Raw genomic sequence first — 17621 nt, 5'->3', positions numbered from 1 at the left:
TTCTAGCTATTCTCTGGAATTCTGCATTAAATTGGGTGTATCTTTCCTTTTCTCCCTTGCCTTTTGCTTCCCTTCTTTCCTCAGCTATTTGTAAAGCTTCCTCAGACAGCCATTTTGCTTTCTTGCATTTCTTCTTCTTTGGGATGGTTTTAGTTGCTACCTCTTGTACAATGTGGCAATCCTCCATCCATAGTTCTTCAGGCACTCTATCTACCAGATCTAATTCCTTAAATCTGTTTGTCACCTCTACTGTATATTCATCAGGAATATGATTTAGGTCATACCTGAGTGGCCTAGTGCTTTCCCCTACTTTCTTCCAGTTAAGCCTAAATTTTGCAACAAGAAGCTCATGATCTGAGCCACAGTCAGCTCCTGGTCTAGTTTTTACTGACTGTATAGAGCTTCTCCATCTTTGGCTGCAGAGCACATAATTAATCTGATTTCTGTGTTGACTGTCTGGTGATGTCCATGTGTAGAGTCGTCTCTTGGGTTGTTGGAAAAGAGTGTTTGCTATGATCATCGTAATCTCTTGACAAAATTCTACCAGCCTGTGCCCTGCTTCATTTTGTACTCCAAGGCCAAACTTGCTTGTTATTCCGGTTATCTTTTGACTTCCTACTTTAGCATTCCAATCCCCCATGATGATAAGGACATGGGTGTTTATTCTAGAAGGTGTTGTAGGGCTTCATAGAACCGGTCAACTTCAGCCTCTTCAGCATCAGTGGTTGGGGCATAGACTTGGACTACTGTGATGTTAAATGGTTTGCCTTGGATTCGAACAGAGACCATTAGGTCATTTTGGAGATTGTATCCCAGTACTGCTTTTCCTACTCTTTTATTGACTATGAAGGCTACTCCATTTCTTCTGAGGGATTCTTGCCCACAGTAGTATACCTGATGGTCATCTGAATTAAATTCACCCATTCCTGTCCATTTTAGTTTACTGATTCCTAAGATGTTGATGTTCAGTCTTGTCATCTCTTGTTTGACCACATCCACCTTGCCTGGATTCATGGATCTTACATTCCAGGTTCCTATGGAGTATAAATCTTTACAGCATCAGACTTTCCTTTCACCACCAAATACATCTGCAACTGAGTGTCCTTTCGGCTTTGACCCAGTCGCTTCATTCTTTCTGGCGCTACTAGTACTAGCCCCCTGCTCTTCCCCAGTAGCATATTGGACACCTTCCGACCTGAGGGGGTAATCTTCCGGAGTCATATGTTTTTGCCTTTTGGTACTGTCCATGGGGTTTTCATGGCAAAGATACTGGAGTGGGTTGCCATTTCCTTCTCCAGTGGATCACGTTTTATCAGAGCTCTCTGCTATGATCTGTCCGTCTTGGCCCTGCACGGCATAGCTCATAGCTTCATTGAACTACGCAAGCCCCTTCACCTTGACAAGGCAGTGATCCATGAAGGAGAAGCAGACTCATAAAAAAGTTCAAAAAAGATCAGCTAAGGATGTAATCCAATGCAAAAAGGGGGGAGGGGCTACAATTCCCAGCATGCCCCAGCAAGCATGGCTGGCTGGAGGAATGCTGGGAGTTGTAGGGTTTATTTTGTGTATCAACATGCACATGATTGTGCCCTAAAAGTCTGTTAGCCAAATCCATATGCAAAACTCAGCCTGTTTTGAGTCATTTGAGTTTTTCCTCAACCTGTCCTTTCCCCTTATTATTCAGCCCCGATCTCCCCTAGACATTGCTTTTCTCCAGACCTCTGAGTTCAAAATTTTGGATGAGTTACATAATGTTGTGAACTGCCCAGAAAGTTTTGGCTATGGGTGGTACAGAAATAGTCTTCCTCCTTCTCCTCCTCCTCTTCCTCCTCGTCCACTGTTTTTCCTGCAAGGAACCAAAGGCAAATTGCACAATATTTTCACTGTTCTCATATTAGCCATGCACCTAAGTTCTGTTTCTCAGGACTTAACTGAATGGTTGATGGGGATACATATTACCACATACCACATCTTCTTCTGATTCTCTTTCCCCTAAAATCAGGATTGGTATTAATCCCAGCCCAAGAGGCAGCTTTCTCTGCTCTCATAAAAGATGGACTGCAAATATTCTGCTGAAGTTCATTCTCTGGGCAGGTGGAATGTAAATGAACATTTTATGACATCACATCACTTTGGCCAATAACTATCAGAATTCTCCCTGCCACAAGTACAATATGGATCTTTAAAAAAAAATCATTGAGCTTAGCATCCAAATTCAGAGGTATGCTCATCTGCACAGCCATGGGCCATATCTGAGTCTATTATCCTTAAAAGGATAGTTACAGAATTAAGATACCACTCAGCTGCCTGAAGGAAAAGCAGGTTATAAATGGAATGATTACTTGTCTACATTCAAGCAACCCATTTATGGTCACATAAGACACTCATTTTTTGGTCTGTAAATTTATTTGCTCAGTCGCAAGCCTATGCACTGGTTCTCATGTACACCTAATCACTGATTATTCAGCACTAAGTGGCTCACATGTGAATGTGTCAACTTTGTCTATCGAAAAGCATTAATTTAAGGGGTAAAAACTAGTGTAGTGAGAAGCATTCGGACCCAGCTCACTACATACTGTGCTAGAATATGTTGCTGCTGCATTTGTGGCTGCTGCTGCTGTGGAACATTCAAAAATGCGATTCACACTTGCACCTTGAAGTGGTATAGTCATTTCTTCCAGGTCAGGATTCAACCACTTCATTCTGCTGCTGCTTCCGACCAGTCCTTTATTCCCTCTCTTCCAGGCTTCTTTCTGCATATATTAAAGCATCATAATGAACTTGCTTTACAAGATTTGAAATGCAGAACTATGCCGTGAGCATACATCCCACCTTTCTTTCTTTCTTTCTTTCTTTCTTTCTTTCTTTCTTTCTTTCTTTCTTTATCAAGGGAGAGTGCAAGTTATAAACTTCTATATAGCCTCAAGTGCCTGATCCTGCCTATTCTTTGAAGCTAAGCAAGGTGAGGCCTGATTGAAATCTGGATGGGTGGCTTAATGTTGTAAACCACCCAAAGAGCCTTGACTAGGAGCAGTATAGAAATGTAATGTAATAACAGTAATTACAAGATAAAATTAAGGACAAAATAAATTAAACCAGGGCATTGCTTCACTCAGGCTGATGGATACTGATCTAAGATAATTTATCAGGGTGGTTATAATAATTTAATTTATGATGGCATTACAGAGTAATAGAACTGAGTTAATCATATTTATTCCCCAGCTTTTTCCTGCAAGGAACCAAACAGTATTTTCACTGTTTTCATATTGCAAAGGCACAATAATCCAATTGATGAATGAACAAGAAAAACGTTAAGAAGTGTCCTGCTGGTGCAGAGAAGGGCTCCCTCCCATCTAGTCAGCCAGGTGCCTCCCAGTCCATCCTGGTCCTCCTATGCATGCAGTACAAAGGACAGCCACTTCTCCATCAGCCATGCAGAGAACAAAAGTAGGCAGGGATTTGTGTAATATTTGTATCTGCTAATGTAGACCTCTCGATGCGCATTTTCATGAGAATGTAAATAAAACCATGGTAAATCTCACCCTTCTGTGGGACCCCCGTGTGCCTGACAACCTGTTCTTGATCTTCAAATTGGAACTGAATCAGACAGCTCTTTAAATAGAGAATTGTTCTCTGGCAGTCTCAAATAGAGGACCGTCCAAAAGAGGACACCTGGTCACCTGAGACTCAATTTCTTCTCCCAAGCTATATATGTGAAGTTGCTATTTAATTACATTCACCTTTGATAGGTGTGCACTCCACAAATTTGTATACTCATTTTTAAAGCCATCAAAGGGTCAGTCTCTGTGTTACACCTCAGACATAGGTGACAGACTCTTGGATCCTGCAAGTTTGAGCAATGCAAAAGAAAAGACCTCATTTAATGTAGCAGCATATAAATCAAACAAACAAACAAATAAGTGGAGGTAAAGCCTGTGTTCTACCTAGGAGGGAAGTGAGGGGGCTGATCCTTATCAGGCTACATGTTGATTAGATGGAAAATGAATAAAACCTTGAGGCAAGATCAACTGAGGGTGGCTGGGTGGACTAGAATGAGTGGAAGGGTGGCTCATTTGTGGATCCTTGGGCCTCTCCCAGTGTCAAGGGGGTTTGTACAAAAATCCAAGGGAGCCACATTGGCCATAAGAAAAGTTCCAAATCCACATTAGTGTTATACCTTCATAAGGCTAACTCAAAGATCAACCCTCCCCACAAATGGGCAGCTTCCCAGATCAACAGAAAGCAAGCAGGCAGGTGGGGGGAAGTGGTGCTGTGCCCAGGTGCCCAGAGATGGTTATCAGCACATCTGCATGGTGGGAGTCTTAATAGGGTATAGGAAGAAAGGTACGCTGGCATTCAAATTGGGCTCTGACCAATCAGATGCTTTTAGGTTTCAGTGCCCTGAGAACTACTAGGAACAAAAAAACTGTTAACTCCAAATTGTCACCATTCTGGGCAAACTGGGAAGGCTGGTGGATAGCTGAAGCTTTATAGTTGGTGGACACCTTTGTCTTTATAGTGACAGAGCTGGTGATCATTCCTTGGTGTTTCTCTCCTCCCTGCTCAGATCGATGGCAAGTGAGAACCAGACCAAGCACCCCGATTTCCTCCTCCTGGGTTTAGCCAGTTGGCCAGAACACGAGCATTTGTTCTTGGCCCTGTTCTTCACCCTGTACTTGCTGAACATGCTGGGCAACCTGCTGATCATCCTCCTGATCTGCTCCAATGGCCAGCTCCTCCATGCGCCCATGTACTTCTTCCTCAGCCACTTCTCCTTCATGGATATCAGCGTCACTTCCACCACCATCCCCAAGATGCTGCACAACCTTTACATGGGCCGCAAGAACATCACTTATGCCAGCTGCCTGGCCCAGATGTACTTCTTCATGGCCTTTGACCCCACCAAGAACTTCCTCTTGGGTGCCATGGCTTTGGACTGCTGTATGGCCATCTGTCAGCCCTTGCACTACCCTGTGGTGATGAGCCCAACACGGTGCCACATCATGGTGTCCATAGCGTGGCTGCTGGCCCACCTCCACTCCCTCATGCACACTGTCCTGATGTCCCAGCAATCCTTCTGTGACCAAGACATCCACCATTTCTTCTGTGATTCCCAGCCATTGCTGGTGATGGCTTGCTCTGAGAAGCACCTTAATGAGATGCTGAACTTTTTTGAAGGTGGCATCATCATTATAGGCAACTTCCTCCTCATCCTAGTCTCCTATGCTCTAATTGTTCATGCTGTGCTGTGGGTGCCCTCTGCCCAAGGCCAGGGAAAGGCCTTCCAAACCTGTGCCTCTCACCTGATCGTGGTAACCCTCTTCTACGGCACAGCCATCGGGGTCTACTTCCAGTCTCTCTCCACCTACTCTGGGGACAAGGACAAGGTGGCCACTGTCATGTACACTGTGGTGACACCTATGCTCAACCTCTTCATCTACAGCCTGAGGAACGCAGACATGAAAGCTGCACTCCACAGATCTCTGGCAAAACTAAGGAATGTTTTAAGCAAGCCAGGTGATGTCAAAATTGACTGGAAGGAGGTTGTGGCGATCAGGACTGCTAAAAGGAAGCAATGCTTGGCACAATGCATGGTTGCACTACAGAACCCACTTCCGTGAGCTGTAGTAGTAAGACCAAGGGGACTGGACCAATTCATGGAAAATACAGTTGCCAGTGGCTACTGGCCATGATGTATATATAACATGATGTATATATATTTAACTCCAGTATCAGAGCAGTAAACTGATATATGACCATTGCCAGGAAACCACCAGAAGGATGCTGTTGCACCCAAGACCCATTGACATCTGGGTGGGTACCATGTGAGCAGAACGCTGGATTAGACAGACCTCAGCCTGATCCAGCAGGGCTATTCTGATTTCTATTCAGATCCAGGGCATCAGATCCTGGAAGGGGAATGCAGCATTGGGATTATCTCGTGCACATGGTAGGCATGTCATGAACAGAGCCAGCTGGAGCTGGGGGTCAGACTAGATGGCCCAGGAGGCCCCTTCTGACTTGCTCTATGTTTCATGAAAAGTCCACCTGGGTGGGGACCATTTAGGGAGGGGCAGTCTTGTATTTCACACTACTTCCTTCTTAAGAGCACCTGTATTTCTGCTCAGTGCTCTGGTTCTTGCCTCCTGTGATGTGCTAGCTTTGCACACCAAATGCACACCCATTTGTGGTTCTTTAAGTGATTTTCACCTCCCTTAATAACATTGCTGTAGTTACTATGATTTTTTAAATGAACCATCGTGTGAGTGTGTGCACACACATGTGTACACTGTAGAAAGCTGTAGCAAACAGCTTTTCTACAATGCTGTTAATTGCTGTATCTACTTCTGGGTTCATCGCAGAAGTGAGATCCAAATTCCATGCAGAGATTATCTATTCCCACTCTTCCGCTACTTCAACTCTAGGGGGCACTGTGCTGTAGCGGAATATCCCCATCACACAAGAAAGAAAACACATGTTCTTTTCCTTTCCTTAAAAATTACTCCAAGTTCCCTTTTCTAAAAACACTGAGAGAGAATGAGAGAGTGCTTTTAAGTAAAAGAATAACGGAAAAAGAGGGTCATTACATCGTTTAAACGACCTGTAAACAACCAGGAGTAGGGAATGGCGGGCACAGACTAAACGACTTGTGCTCTCAATCTGCTTTACTTCGAGGCGGGGTGGGGGCGGTCTCCCATCCAGGCACAAACCAAGTTTAACTTCATCAAGCTGCCCACATTGAATCTCCTTGCTGTGTAAATGGCAGCTAGTGGGTCTGATGGGGGTGCAGGAAGACTCTGATCTAATAAAGCTGTGTGTCTTGGCTTGTCATTTTCAAATATTTTCTAATAAAGGGACAGCAAGTTTGTGAAGGAAGGGCTGAATTTGGGATTTGAGGGAGGGAGGGAGACGTCCTATGTGCCTTTGTGTAAAACAATCTTCCCCAATCTGCTGCCCTGTCATGCAACTGGGGATGATGGAAATTGGCCAACAAATATGGTGGATACCCAGTAGTGGAAGGCTGGTATAACGAGAACTAAAGGTTTTCCCAACCAGTTATCAAAACAGAGTCTATTATACCCTTTTATTTTGAATTAGCTGATCCTGAATAACTAGTACCACTTGCTCTCTATGTGCCTACCCTTTTTGTTCCCATGCTTTCAGTCATTAACAGAGAGCATAACTAAAATCAGTGTGGTGTGGTAGTTCAAGTGGATGGAGTGGCACAGATTCAAGTCCCCACTTGGCTGCAAAGCTGACTGGATGAGCCAGGCACTCACTCTCAGCCTAACCTACCTCACAGGGTTGTTTGCTTGTTTGTTAGATATGTGTATTTATAGGCCTCCTATAACTGCTGAGGCCTTCCTGGGTGGCTTGCAATACAGCTTGTTGTTGCCTAGGCAGCTTGTTGTTATGAAGATGAAATGGAAAGCATTCAGTATGCCACCTGTTGGGAAAATTTGGATAAATCCTGTCTGAAAAGCATTACTCCTGTGTGCCTTTGAATTGTGGGATCAAATCCTGTCTTCCTTCTCAAAACCAAGCTGTCACTGTTTAAAATGGCATTCCCCGCTCCTTTCTCTCACCTTTAGCTGTGGGCTACAGTAGACAGACCATTTAGTCCAAATTTACATTGTATACCTTCACAATGATTAAATAATCATTGTTGGAATTCAGTTTTACAAGGAAGTAATCTTGATAGCCCAGAGGGCTTCATGTGCCCTGATCATGCAGAATGTTTGGAGCTTATCATGAATAGTTTCTAGTACCTTGAATTTGCATGTCTGAGCAGACCTGGAGATGGGTTAAAGTTACTCAACTAAAGTGTCAATACAGACAATTAGAAATATTTTAAACTCATTGTTATAGTGTGATTGACTGCCATTTCTTTATCTGTTCTGTAAGTGATGACCTCAGAATCTTATTGTAATCTCTGCATTCTGTCACTAATTGCCCTGTACCTGTGTACCTATACATGCCCTGTAATGGTATTGAAGCTTTGCTGCAGAGTCCATCTCTGCCTGCCCGGTAATGCATGCATTATCGTGAGTACCGCGGGAACCTAGGGGGTAAAACAATAAAGCCTCAGATGGTCTGGACGCTTGGTCTTTCCCACGAACCCGAGTTTTATTCCCTCTTCTCAAATTGAGATTCTGGGATTCTGACACACCTTGGAAAAATATATATGAGGGATATATATGCAGCTGATTAATAAAATCATCTACACAAAATAAACATCCAGTTGGATCCAAATTACCACCAGATCGTACTGATGGAAGCAGACTTCCTCACCCACCCCTTTGGCCCCCTGAAAATGCCAATGGTGCAGGAGGAGCTCTATCAATCACTTGGAGGGCCCTCTGGAAGTGAAGCTTTTGAGAAAGACCATCTTTCCCTCCTGGGAAGCCAGTGCAGTGTGGTAGTCACGAGTACAGGGCCAAGACTCAGGAAATCCGGGTCCTAGTGCCCACTCAGCCATAGAGTTCACTGGATGACTGGATGACTTTGGGCAAGTCAGACTCCCAGCCCAACCTACCTCAAAGGGTTGTTGTGAGGATAAGATCGAGAGGAGGAGAATTATGTAAGACTCCCTGAGTTCCTTGAAAGAGATACAAGGCAGGGTATAAATATACTCAATAAAAATAAAAGCGACTCTGGATCCAAAACATCAAGAAATGCCACGTAAAAAATACCCAGCATCCTGCTGGGTGGAAGATAAGATATGGCTGGAATCCTACTCTCGTGGCATCCGCCTTCTCTCTCTCCCCTCCCCCCACCCCGCCCTTTCATCAGCACTAATTGGCTCTTCTGATCTAATCTACTCTGAATGCTAATGAGAAGCGCGCGGGGGTCCGAGCGCTGCCCGCTCCCGCCTCGCCACACAATGGTCCATCTCCTTCTCCTCCCGCCATCGCCCTTTGACATGCGTGGCGGTAGGAGCCCAAGCCCCGCTGGGAGCCGCAGGCGGTGCGAGACAATGCCGGCCGCCTTGCCCGGGGCCCCTCCGCGAAGGTTTGCGCGGCCTCCCCCCACACTGTCGCTCCGACCAGCCCGAGTCAGAAATGGCGCCCTCCCCGCCATGCCTTGCCCCGCCAGCCCGCCATCACCGCCGCCACCACCTCGTGCAGCCGCTCGCAAGACCGGGCAGGCGACCTTCCTGAAGCGGTTCATGGGCAGCGCCCCCGTTCGTCCGTGCGTGTGCAAAGGACAGGCGTGTTAGGGATGTGTTTCTCCTTGCTAGCACGGGAAGCTTTTGCAATAGGGTGACCCATCAGTGGAATCATTCACTATTCTGTTACTATTACCATTATTACTATTTGGTGACAGACTTTAGAGCTACTGGGACCATCCCCTTTCACCAGGCAAAAACGGTGCTGCCCCCCAGCAGAGGAATTTCAGACGAGAGCCTTAGGACAGCCTCAGAAGATGGAACAGATGGATTATAAGTTTTTGTGGGGTAATAAGAGGCTGTTTTATCCAATGCATGAAGTTTTATCTTCAGCTGGCACTGGCATTTATTCATTAATTAATCCTGCCTTCCACCCCTTACCAAGCAGCCAGGATGAACATAATAGCAATAATCCATTAAAACCCAGAGAGCACCAGAGCAAACACACACACACACACACACACACACACACGACTGACCTAGTAAAAGAAGTGCAACATTAAAATAATATGCTTAGGGTTAATGCTAGTCCTACTGACCCATTGAAATGAATGGGACTTGGTGAGACTAGCATTGGCTATAAGCCATGGTAATTAAGAAAAAAAAACAAGTGAATTTATGGCTAAATAGCCATAAATTGCATAAAGTACTATTGGCACCATGTAACTCTTATACTATGCAAGGCAAGTACAACCAGTGAACATTCAAGCTGATATTCTCTTGTATGCATGCCTTAGCTTTATGGAGACTGTTGCTTGATTGTACTTTTACAGTTTCATGGCCATTTTGCTCACCTGTTTACCTGTCAGTCCTCCTCCCTATCCATGCCATCTGAGAAGTATTTCATGCATCTAATGAGGCAGACTCTGACCCACAAAAACTGTATGCTTTGATAAGTGTGTCCATTGTGATGGTGCTACCCAGGACCCTTTGTTGGCTTTGCTGCAACCGATTATCACAGGAAATCCATCTGGATTGCTTTTGCTGAGTGCCTGCTCTCTTAGGAGCCTAATTCTCCGTGGAACTGATGATTGGTGCTGGATTGCAGATGGGGGAGCACAGAAGATGCAAAAAGTGTAGAGCACGACTAAGCTTGAAATGTTTGAAAAGCAGTCCTCAAAAGAAACACATCATGGCACTTTTTTCCTCTTCTTTACTTCTCTTTTTTGGTCTAAGCATGAATAGGATTGCACCCTTACAGACCAGACAAAGTATCCTGCCATCCATGAGAGAGGCAGAAGAGAGGAAAGATCAATGAGCTCTGTTTGCTTGGCTTTTGTCTGAATGGAAGCATATCTGAGGAAAGAAAACTGTAAGGAAGTGCTGAAAGAAAGTGCGCCAAAAAGATCTGAATACAACAGAAGTGAGCCACGAACTGGAAACCCCTTGGCAGAAAAATGGGGTGGCTACCCTGAGATGGAGTGATGGCCAATAACCTAGAAGGCTTTTCAAAGGGGTTATCTGACTTGATGTACGATAGCAAGGGAGCAAAAGAGGGCTTCCACTTTCCAAGACAGGGCAGCTCTGCATACTTGCTGCATTTCTCTCAAGCTGGTGCCCTTCACATGTCTTGGACTACAGCTCCCACAATCCCTGGCGATTGGCCAGGTAGGCTGGGGTGGTTATGAGAAATTTGTTGTTGCTGTTGTGGTTTTCAATGAAAAAATCTTAGGAGAAATATAATATTGATACCTGAGCTTATGCTCTTACATTCTTATTCTTTTATTCTCAGTATACTTTACATTGTATTTAATACTGCATGCTGCCATTTGGGGATTGCCAGCAGGGAGAGGATGGGGAAATCCAGTCAAAATTATTGATGCTAATTATTTATTAAAACATTATATCTTGCTCTCCTGGTACAACAGCACCACTCAGGGCAAATCCCAACATTCAAAAAATTGCCATCCTAATCCATTAACATTATGATGGTAGTGCTGGTGGTGGTGGTAATAGCAGCAACTGTTCCAAAACAACTTTTAAGGCTGCAATTCTCTGCACCGTTTCCTTGAAGCAAAATCTATTTCATATATCATGATTTGCCCATGAAATCCTGGGATCCAGAGATGTAAGGTTTAGCTGCAGGCTGAACCCTGGAGGTTAGCCTTTTTGGCTGAACTGGTGTTACACATCCAGGTTGAAAATAGCCCAGTATATGAAGATGAAAATCTAGACAGCTTCTTTCATTTCATCATCAGCATTAGCATATTCTGTACTTCCCAATAGCCAAAGCTCTCTGGGTGGTTTACAACAATCAATTAAAATACAATCTTAACATATAACCATATTGTTAAAAAAAAAAAGTTGCCATACAAAATTAAAGGGCTGCAGTACCTCCAAAATACTGAGAGAGGGTTACTTTTGTTCCCAGTTTCCTTTCCAAGGCATTTTAAGGCCAGGCCTTTTTGGAATTGTTCTTGTTGTCATCATTGTCATCATCATGTTGCGTTTACACCCACCTTTGTTCCTCCTGCAAGGAACCAACACAGCTTTACATAGTCTTCCTCCACTCATTTTATCCTCAAAACAACCAGCCTGTGAAGTGGGTGAAGCTGAAAGTAAGTAACTCTGTCACCCAATGGGGACTAGAAACTCAGATCTCCAGGTTCCCAGCCCAGCACTCTCACCACCACACCACACTGGTTTTCAGGAGCAGAACTGTGTTGTGTATATCATCATCATTTCGTAGATACCTTTCTCAAAAAAGTCTGGAGGTAACTTAAAACAAAAATAGAACATACCAAAATGTAAAACAATGGCTTTGAAACCCTTAGGATCAGACTTCCACAACCTGGATGTGTTGGACTACAACCTCTATCATCCCTGAGCTGGCTGTGGAATGGTAGGAGTTGTGTTCAAAGATAGGCTGGACATGCACATGGTGGGCATGTCATGAGTGGAGCCGGCTGGTGCCGGAGGTCAGTCTAGATGGACCGGGAGGCCCCTTCTGACTCGCTCTGTTTCTATGTTTCCATGATTCCTTCTGGGATGCAGAGCTGCGTTGCGGGAGGAACTGTTCTCACAACGCTTCTCAGACAAACCTACATCATATGCTGCATGCATATTCCACTCCTAGGAAGGATTCTCTTTCTTCTGCCCTTACCACAAAGCTGTGGGACAGGTTAGGAGAAAAGACAGTGATTCATTCAGGTTCATCCAGGAAGCTTCATGGTGGGGCAGAAAATTAAATTCAGAACTTTTCTGTTCAACATGCCAGCCAAAGCTCACATTGGTACCCCACATGGTCTGGTACACTGAGATCATGGATGTACTACCAATGTCATTCATGGGATAGATCAGATTCTCCCCATGTATTTGAGTAAATCATGACTCCGGGGTCTAGTTAATTCCACTTCCTCCTATCAAATGGATTTTGTCAATGGGAGAAGCTGTCCTGGGTAATCCCCCCTCCCCTCCAGATTGGGCAGCAGTACCTTCTACAAGCCCTTCCTTGCTTAGATGGCCCCCTCCTCTTGCAGAAGACAGATCTTGCATCTGACTCTTTAATTTATGCACCAATGTTGCAATAAGTTATGCCTCAATGTTGCAAGGGGAGACAAACTGAATGCCTGCAAAATTAGCAAAATTTTGCCCTTGTTGGTAAGAGAACTATGCATGCAGCAACATTAGCAAGACAGACTGCACAACTGGCACAGATCCAGAAAAGGGAAGGCTCATAAGATGGCAGTCCCCAGATGCCAGAATGGAGTAAGAGGGGATGACCAGCTCCACTAGATCAACCTTGGAGTTTCCCAAGGGCATCTTGTTCCCTGTCATCACCAATGCAGTGGTGGCTAAAGGAGACCCTTGTAAGATTTGAATCCAGCAAGCCCAGAAGAGCCTTCAACAATGGGGGTGGGGGGACTTATCCCATTACATGTCTTGAAGTCTGTTGCAGCTGCCAGTCCACTCCACTTCTTCTAATGGAATGATGGCCTTGGGGGGAAGAAGGTCACCATCTTGTCCTTTGCCTCAGGTGGCAAAATGTCTCAGGCTGACTTTCACCCCACAATGTTGAGTGTGAGTTACGGGGGCTTTGCATTTTTGGACCCATCAACATGGAAATGCTTCTGTCCTATTTAGAGCCTGGTCAGTAAATGTAATCATGTGGTTCATGCTGTAACTGTAAACATTAAAAATATGAAAACAACCAACCCTAATTGCTTCTGATACTAATTCAAAGTTGGATTGAAATTCCTACCCAGTCAGAAAGCTGAGGCCAACTGCAGTCCCTCCGCCTAATTACATAGAAACACATAGAAACAGAGTAAGTCAGAAGGGACCTCCTGGGTCATCTAGTCTGACCCCCAGCTCCAGCCAGCTCCGCTCATGACATGCCCACCATGTGCATGTCTGGCCTATCCTCGAACACCCTCACCGATGGGGCCTCAACAACCTTCCGTGTGGAAACCCATTCCATACCCTCATGGAAGCCCATTCCATACCCTCGGGGTCCTAACTGTCAGAAGTACTTCCTGGAATCCAAATTGAACCTTGGTTCCCTGAGCTTTGCTCCATTGGAGCGCATCCTGCCCTCCTCTGCAGGGGAAAAGAAGTTCTTTACCCACCTTTTGCATTTTATTTACTTATTTTATTAAAACATTTCTATGCCGCCCCTTGCCAAGGCCTCGGGGCGGCTTACAACATTGAATACAAAATGCATGCAGGTTGTGTGAGTGCATATGCAAGATTTGCAATAACCCATCAGAACTATGAATGTATTTATGTACATTCCTCCTTTCTTCTTGCAAGGAGCCCAAGGCAGCTCACATAAGCCTCCTCCTCTCCATTTTATCCTCACAAGAACAAGCCTGTCACCCAGAGAGCTTCATGGCTGTCCCAGGTCCCGGTCTTTCACTTTCACCACTAAGCCACACTGGCTGCCAGTGGAACTGCCAGTCTAGGCCAGGGGGAAGAAGCCTGATGCCCTCCAGAAGTGTTGGATGACAATCTCAGAATCCCCAACCACTAGCCATGCTGGCTGGAGTTGATGGGAGCTGTAATACAACAACAGCCAGAAAGCACCAGGTTGCCTGTTCCTGATCTAGGCTAAGGATTCTAGTGATGCAGGGAGGAAATATGTGGTGATCTCAAGTCACGTGGAAGCTGTTCAGAGCTCTGCCCCCATTTCTCTCTCACACACACATAATACGTTTCCCTGTACTCCTCTGGAGAGACAGTTCTTGATGTTTGTCTAAAGACTGCTGACATGACTACTTTTTCTCATCCTGTTGTGTTCTTTCCTTTTTCCTGTTTTAAGTCAGAAAACTTTCTTGGATTTACTGTAGACAAGCTCAAGTAGGAGATTTGTTTTGCCACACACTGGCACCTATTCTGTGAAGAAATTCGTTCCCATCTACCAGGATGTTACAGATGACCAAAGAACCCCAGGATAAGAAAGATGGTGCTTTGACCTGAGGTCAACACATAACAAACATATCAGAGAATAAAAGCTGAAACCAGGGTGGGTTGTAGGGAGACATCTTCCAGGCCCAATTCAAGAGGCTGGTTTTAAGCTACAAAACCCAACATGGCTTAGAACCACAATACCTGTCAGAGTGCCTCTCCCAACAACCATATACGCAGACACTACAATCAGCCTCTGGGTGCCAACTCCATATGAGGCTTGGAAGGTGGCAACAAAGGGGAGGGCCTTTGCTGTGGTGGTCCCCCATCTTTGGAACAACTTCCCTGCTGTAGCCCACCTGACACCAAACTCTTTTTTCAGTAACAGTTCAGTAAAGTCCTTTATACGGAGACCTTTAAGTTCTCTTTAGTTATCCAGGAGCCTGTAGGGATTATCCCGGTGATTCTTTTCCTTTGCAGGGTTTTTTTAATATTATTCTATTTGCTACTTTTAAGTTAATTTTAAATTCAATTTCAAGTTTTGTTTTTATGGTATTTGCATTGCATTTTATTTTTAACTTTTGAATGTTTTTGCAAAATGTCCAGAGAGCTTCAGCTATGGGGCGATATGGAAATGAAATTAATAATAATACTAAAATGATGCAGGGGGCACAGTGGTTTAAATTGCTGTGCTGCTGTGCTGGTTGATCGAAAGGTCGCCAGGTTGAGTCTGCACAACCCGTTGTGATTGATCATGGCAACCGGTCCTATCACTTCCTGGCAAATAGATAGGGAAATAATGGAGGTAGTGACAGATTTTATTTCCTGGGCTCCAAGATCACCGCAGATGGGGACTGCAGCCAAGAAATTAAAAGATGCTTGCTCCTGGGGAGGAAAGCTATGGCAAATAGCTTTACAGCATACTAAAAAGCATACAGCATACTAAAAAGCAGAGACATCACCCTGCCAATAAAAGTGCGTATAGTCAAGGCTATGGTTTTTTCAGTTGCAATGTATGGCTGTGTAAGTTGGACCATAAGGAAGGCTGAGTGCCGAAGAATTGAGGCCTTTGAACTGTGGTGCTGGAGAAGACTCCTATGAGTCCCTTGGACTGCAAGGCGATCAAACCAGTCAGTCCTAGAGGAGATCAACCCTGACTGCTCTTTAGAAGGCCAGATACTGAAGATGAAACTCAAATACTTTAGCCACCTAATGAGAAGGAAGGACTCCCTGGAGAAGAGCCTAATGCTGGGAGCAATTTAAGGCTAAAATAGAAGGGGACGGCAGAGGATGAGGTGGCTAGATGGAGTCACTGAAGCAGTTGGTGTGAGCTTAAGTGGACTCCGGGGGATGGTGGAGGACAGGAAGGCCTGGAGGAATGTTGTCCATGGGGTTGCGATGGGTCGGACACGATTTCGCGACTAACAACAACAAACAATGTGCATCTGAGAAAATACCACTAAGATTTTCTGAAACAGGGCTGTTGTCCTCCAGATGTTTTTGTCTCAAGGTCCCACAATCCCTGGCCACTGACCAGCTGCTTGGGACTGACTGAAGGCCAAGCCACCTGGGTTGGCTGATCTAAAGTAAGGCATTAGCTGACTCCACAGCCGTACTATGGAGTCGAGTCAATGGGGAATGCCCAGTGCCATTCCCCAGGTCCAGGACAGGCACTTACTTGGTCAGGTTTAGGCTAAAGCCACATCAGGCCATATAATCCCACACAGCCTTCCTCGGGAGTTTACTTCAGAGCCAACGGGGGGGTGGGGGGGGAACCAGCAGATCACCCCCCTCCGAGCCTTTCGCTTGCACCGCCCCATGTTCCCCCGCTTGCTTTCAGTCCGCGCTCCCTCAGAGGGTGCCCTTCAAGGACCCCCCCCCCCTCAAAAGGCAAGCTGAGAGTGCAGGCTGAAGCAATCCACGCCAGCCCCGATCCCGTGGTAGACGCACCCCAGGTACAGTACCTGGTCACAGCTGGATCTCACCCCCTTTATTGCACCTCCAATTCCATTCCTTTGTCTGTTTGCTTCTCCCCCTTTCCCAATTTGCAAATGAATTTCAGCCTTGAAGGCCAAATTCCTGCATATCAGATAGAGGAGGCTCCTGGATGTGAGAAAGAAAATATCTCCCCCTCGCCTTCAGACGAGTTCCAGCCACCCCCACCGGGCTGCCCTGCTGGAACGAGTTGTTCCAGGCCCTCTCTCAGGGATGGCGGAGGGCGCGGGTTTTGCTTCTGGGGGCAGATCCAGCTCTGAAACACAGGCTTGCGAGTGAGTTCCATGGATACCGGGCGCTCTTCCCTCCGAGTAAGCCCGCCGGGGATGCCCATTGCAGAGAAGTGGAGCAAGGGCTGCTGCTATGCTTCGGGGCTTCCGCGGGCACCTGGTCAGCCGCTGTGCAAATCCATTAGCCGAGAGGCGCCGTTGGCCTGATCCAGCACGGCTCCTCTTAGGCTCTTGCCCTGGAACTTTTTTAGAGAGTCGCACCCATTTTTTCCACCATTCAAAATGGTTGCTGGCTCTATGTCCCCTTTGCCCCGGCCTGCTCTGCTTTTAAGCAGAGCGAGTTTGGCCTATTGGTTGACCATATTCTAATACCGGGTGAACGGACTTAAGACCTGGAGGGTCTTTCTAACTAGGAGCCAGGTCGCCCTTGACCCTTCTGCAACCTGGTGCCCTCCTGGTGTTGAACTACAACTCCTATCATCTTAGCTGCCAGCTAAGCCCTCATTTGGGCCTTCATTGTTAATTAACAGGTAAGTTCCTTCATTTGAAGGAAAACAGCATCAAGACATGTGAAAAAGCTCTCTTTGAATTGATTACAAAAACAGGGGTAAGATGCCCATAGTCATCGCCTAGTTTTTTCTGCAGGCAGGCCTGCTACGCTGAGGACTGTTTATAGCACTATGAGGGTCCTGCTGGAGGCAGCAAAGGGGAAGGCACTTCTGCACCCCAAAACAGAAAATATTCTCGGTTGCCTGAAAAACTTCTTATTTGGCTCAGTGTGTTTCAGAAAGAACTCTCCTGCCTCATGGTCCACTTATCTTTCTCCAGATGAGTCACAAAACAAATCTTTCCGATGTTTCTTCGGTCTCCATTTTAAGACA

At 45.7% G+C, this 17621-nt stretch overlaps 1 protein-coding gene across 1 annotated transcript in view; it reads left to right on the top strand.

Moving 5' to 3' along the window:
- The window catches only part of LOC123023923 (olfactory receptor 1E5-like), a 25166-nt gene extending 19545 nt beyond the window's left edge, over positions 1–5621 (top strand). Inside the window, exons 2-3 of the mRNA XM_044431061.1 lie at positions 2891–2962; positions 4568–5621. Coding sequence (XP_044286996.1) covers positions 4572–5621 — 1050 coding nt within the window. The 5' untranslated portion in view covers positions 2891–2962; positions 4568–4571. The remainder of the gene's footprint in view (positions 1–2890; positions 2963–4567) is intronic.
- Positions 5622–17621: the final 12000 nt, after the last annotated feature.

Source organism: Varanus komodoensis, unplaced genomic scaffold, assembly GCF_004798865.1.
Source record: "Varanus komodoensis strain SLA01 unplaced genomic scaffold, ASM479886v1 scaffold22, whole genome shotgun sequence".
NCBI classification, from domain to species: Eukaryota; Metazoa; Chordata; class Lepidosauria; order Squamata; family Varanidae; genus Varanus; species Varanus komodoensis.
The sequence above is the reverse complement of the archived record's forward strand: the minus strand, read 5'-3'. Positions and strand labels throughout refer to the sequence as shown.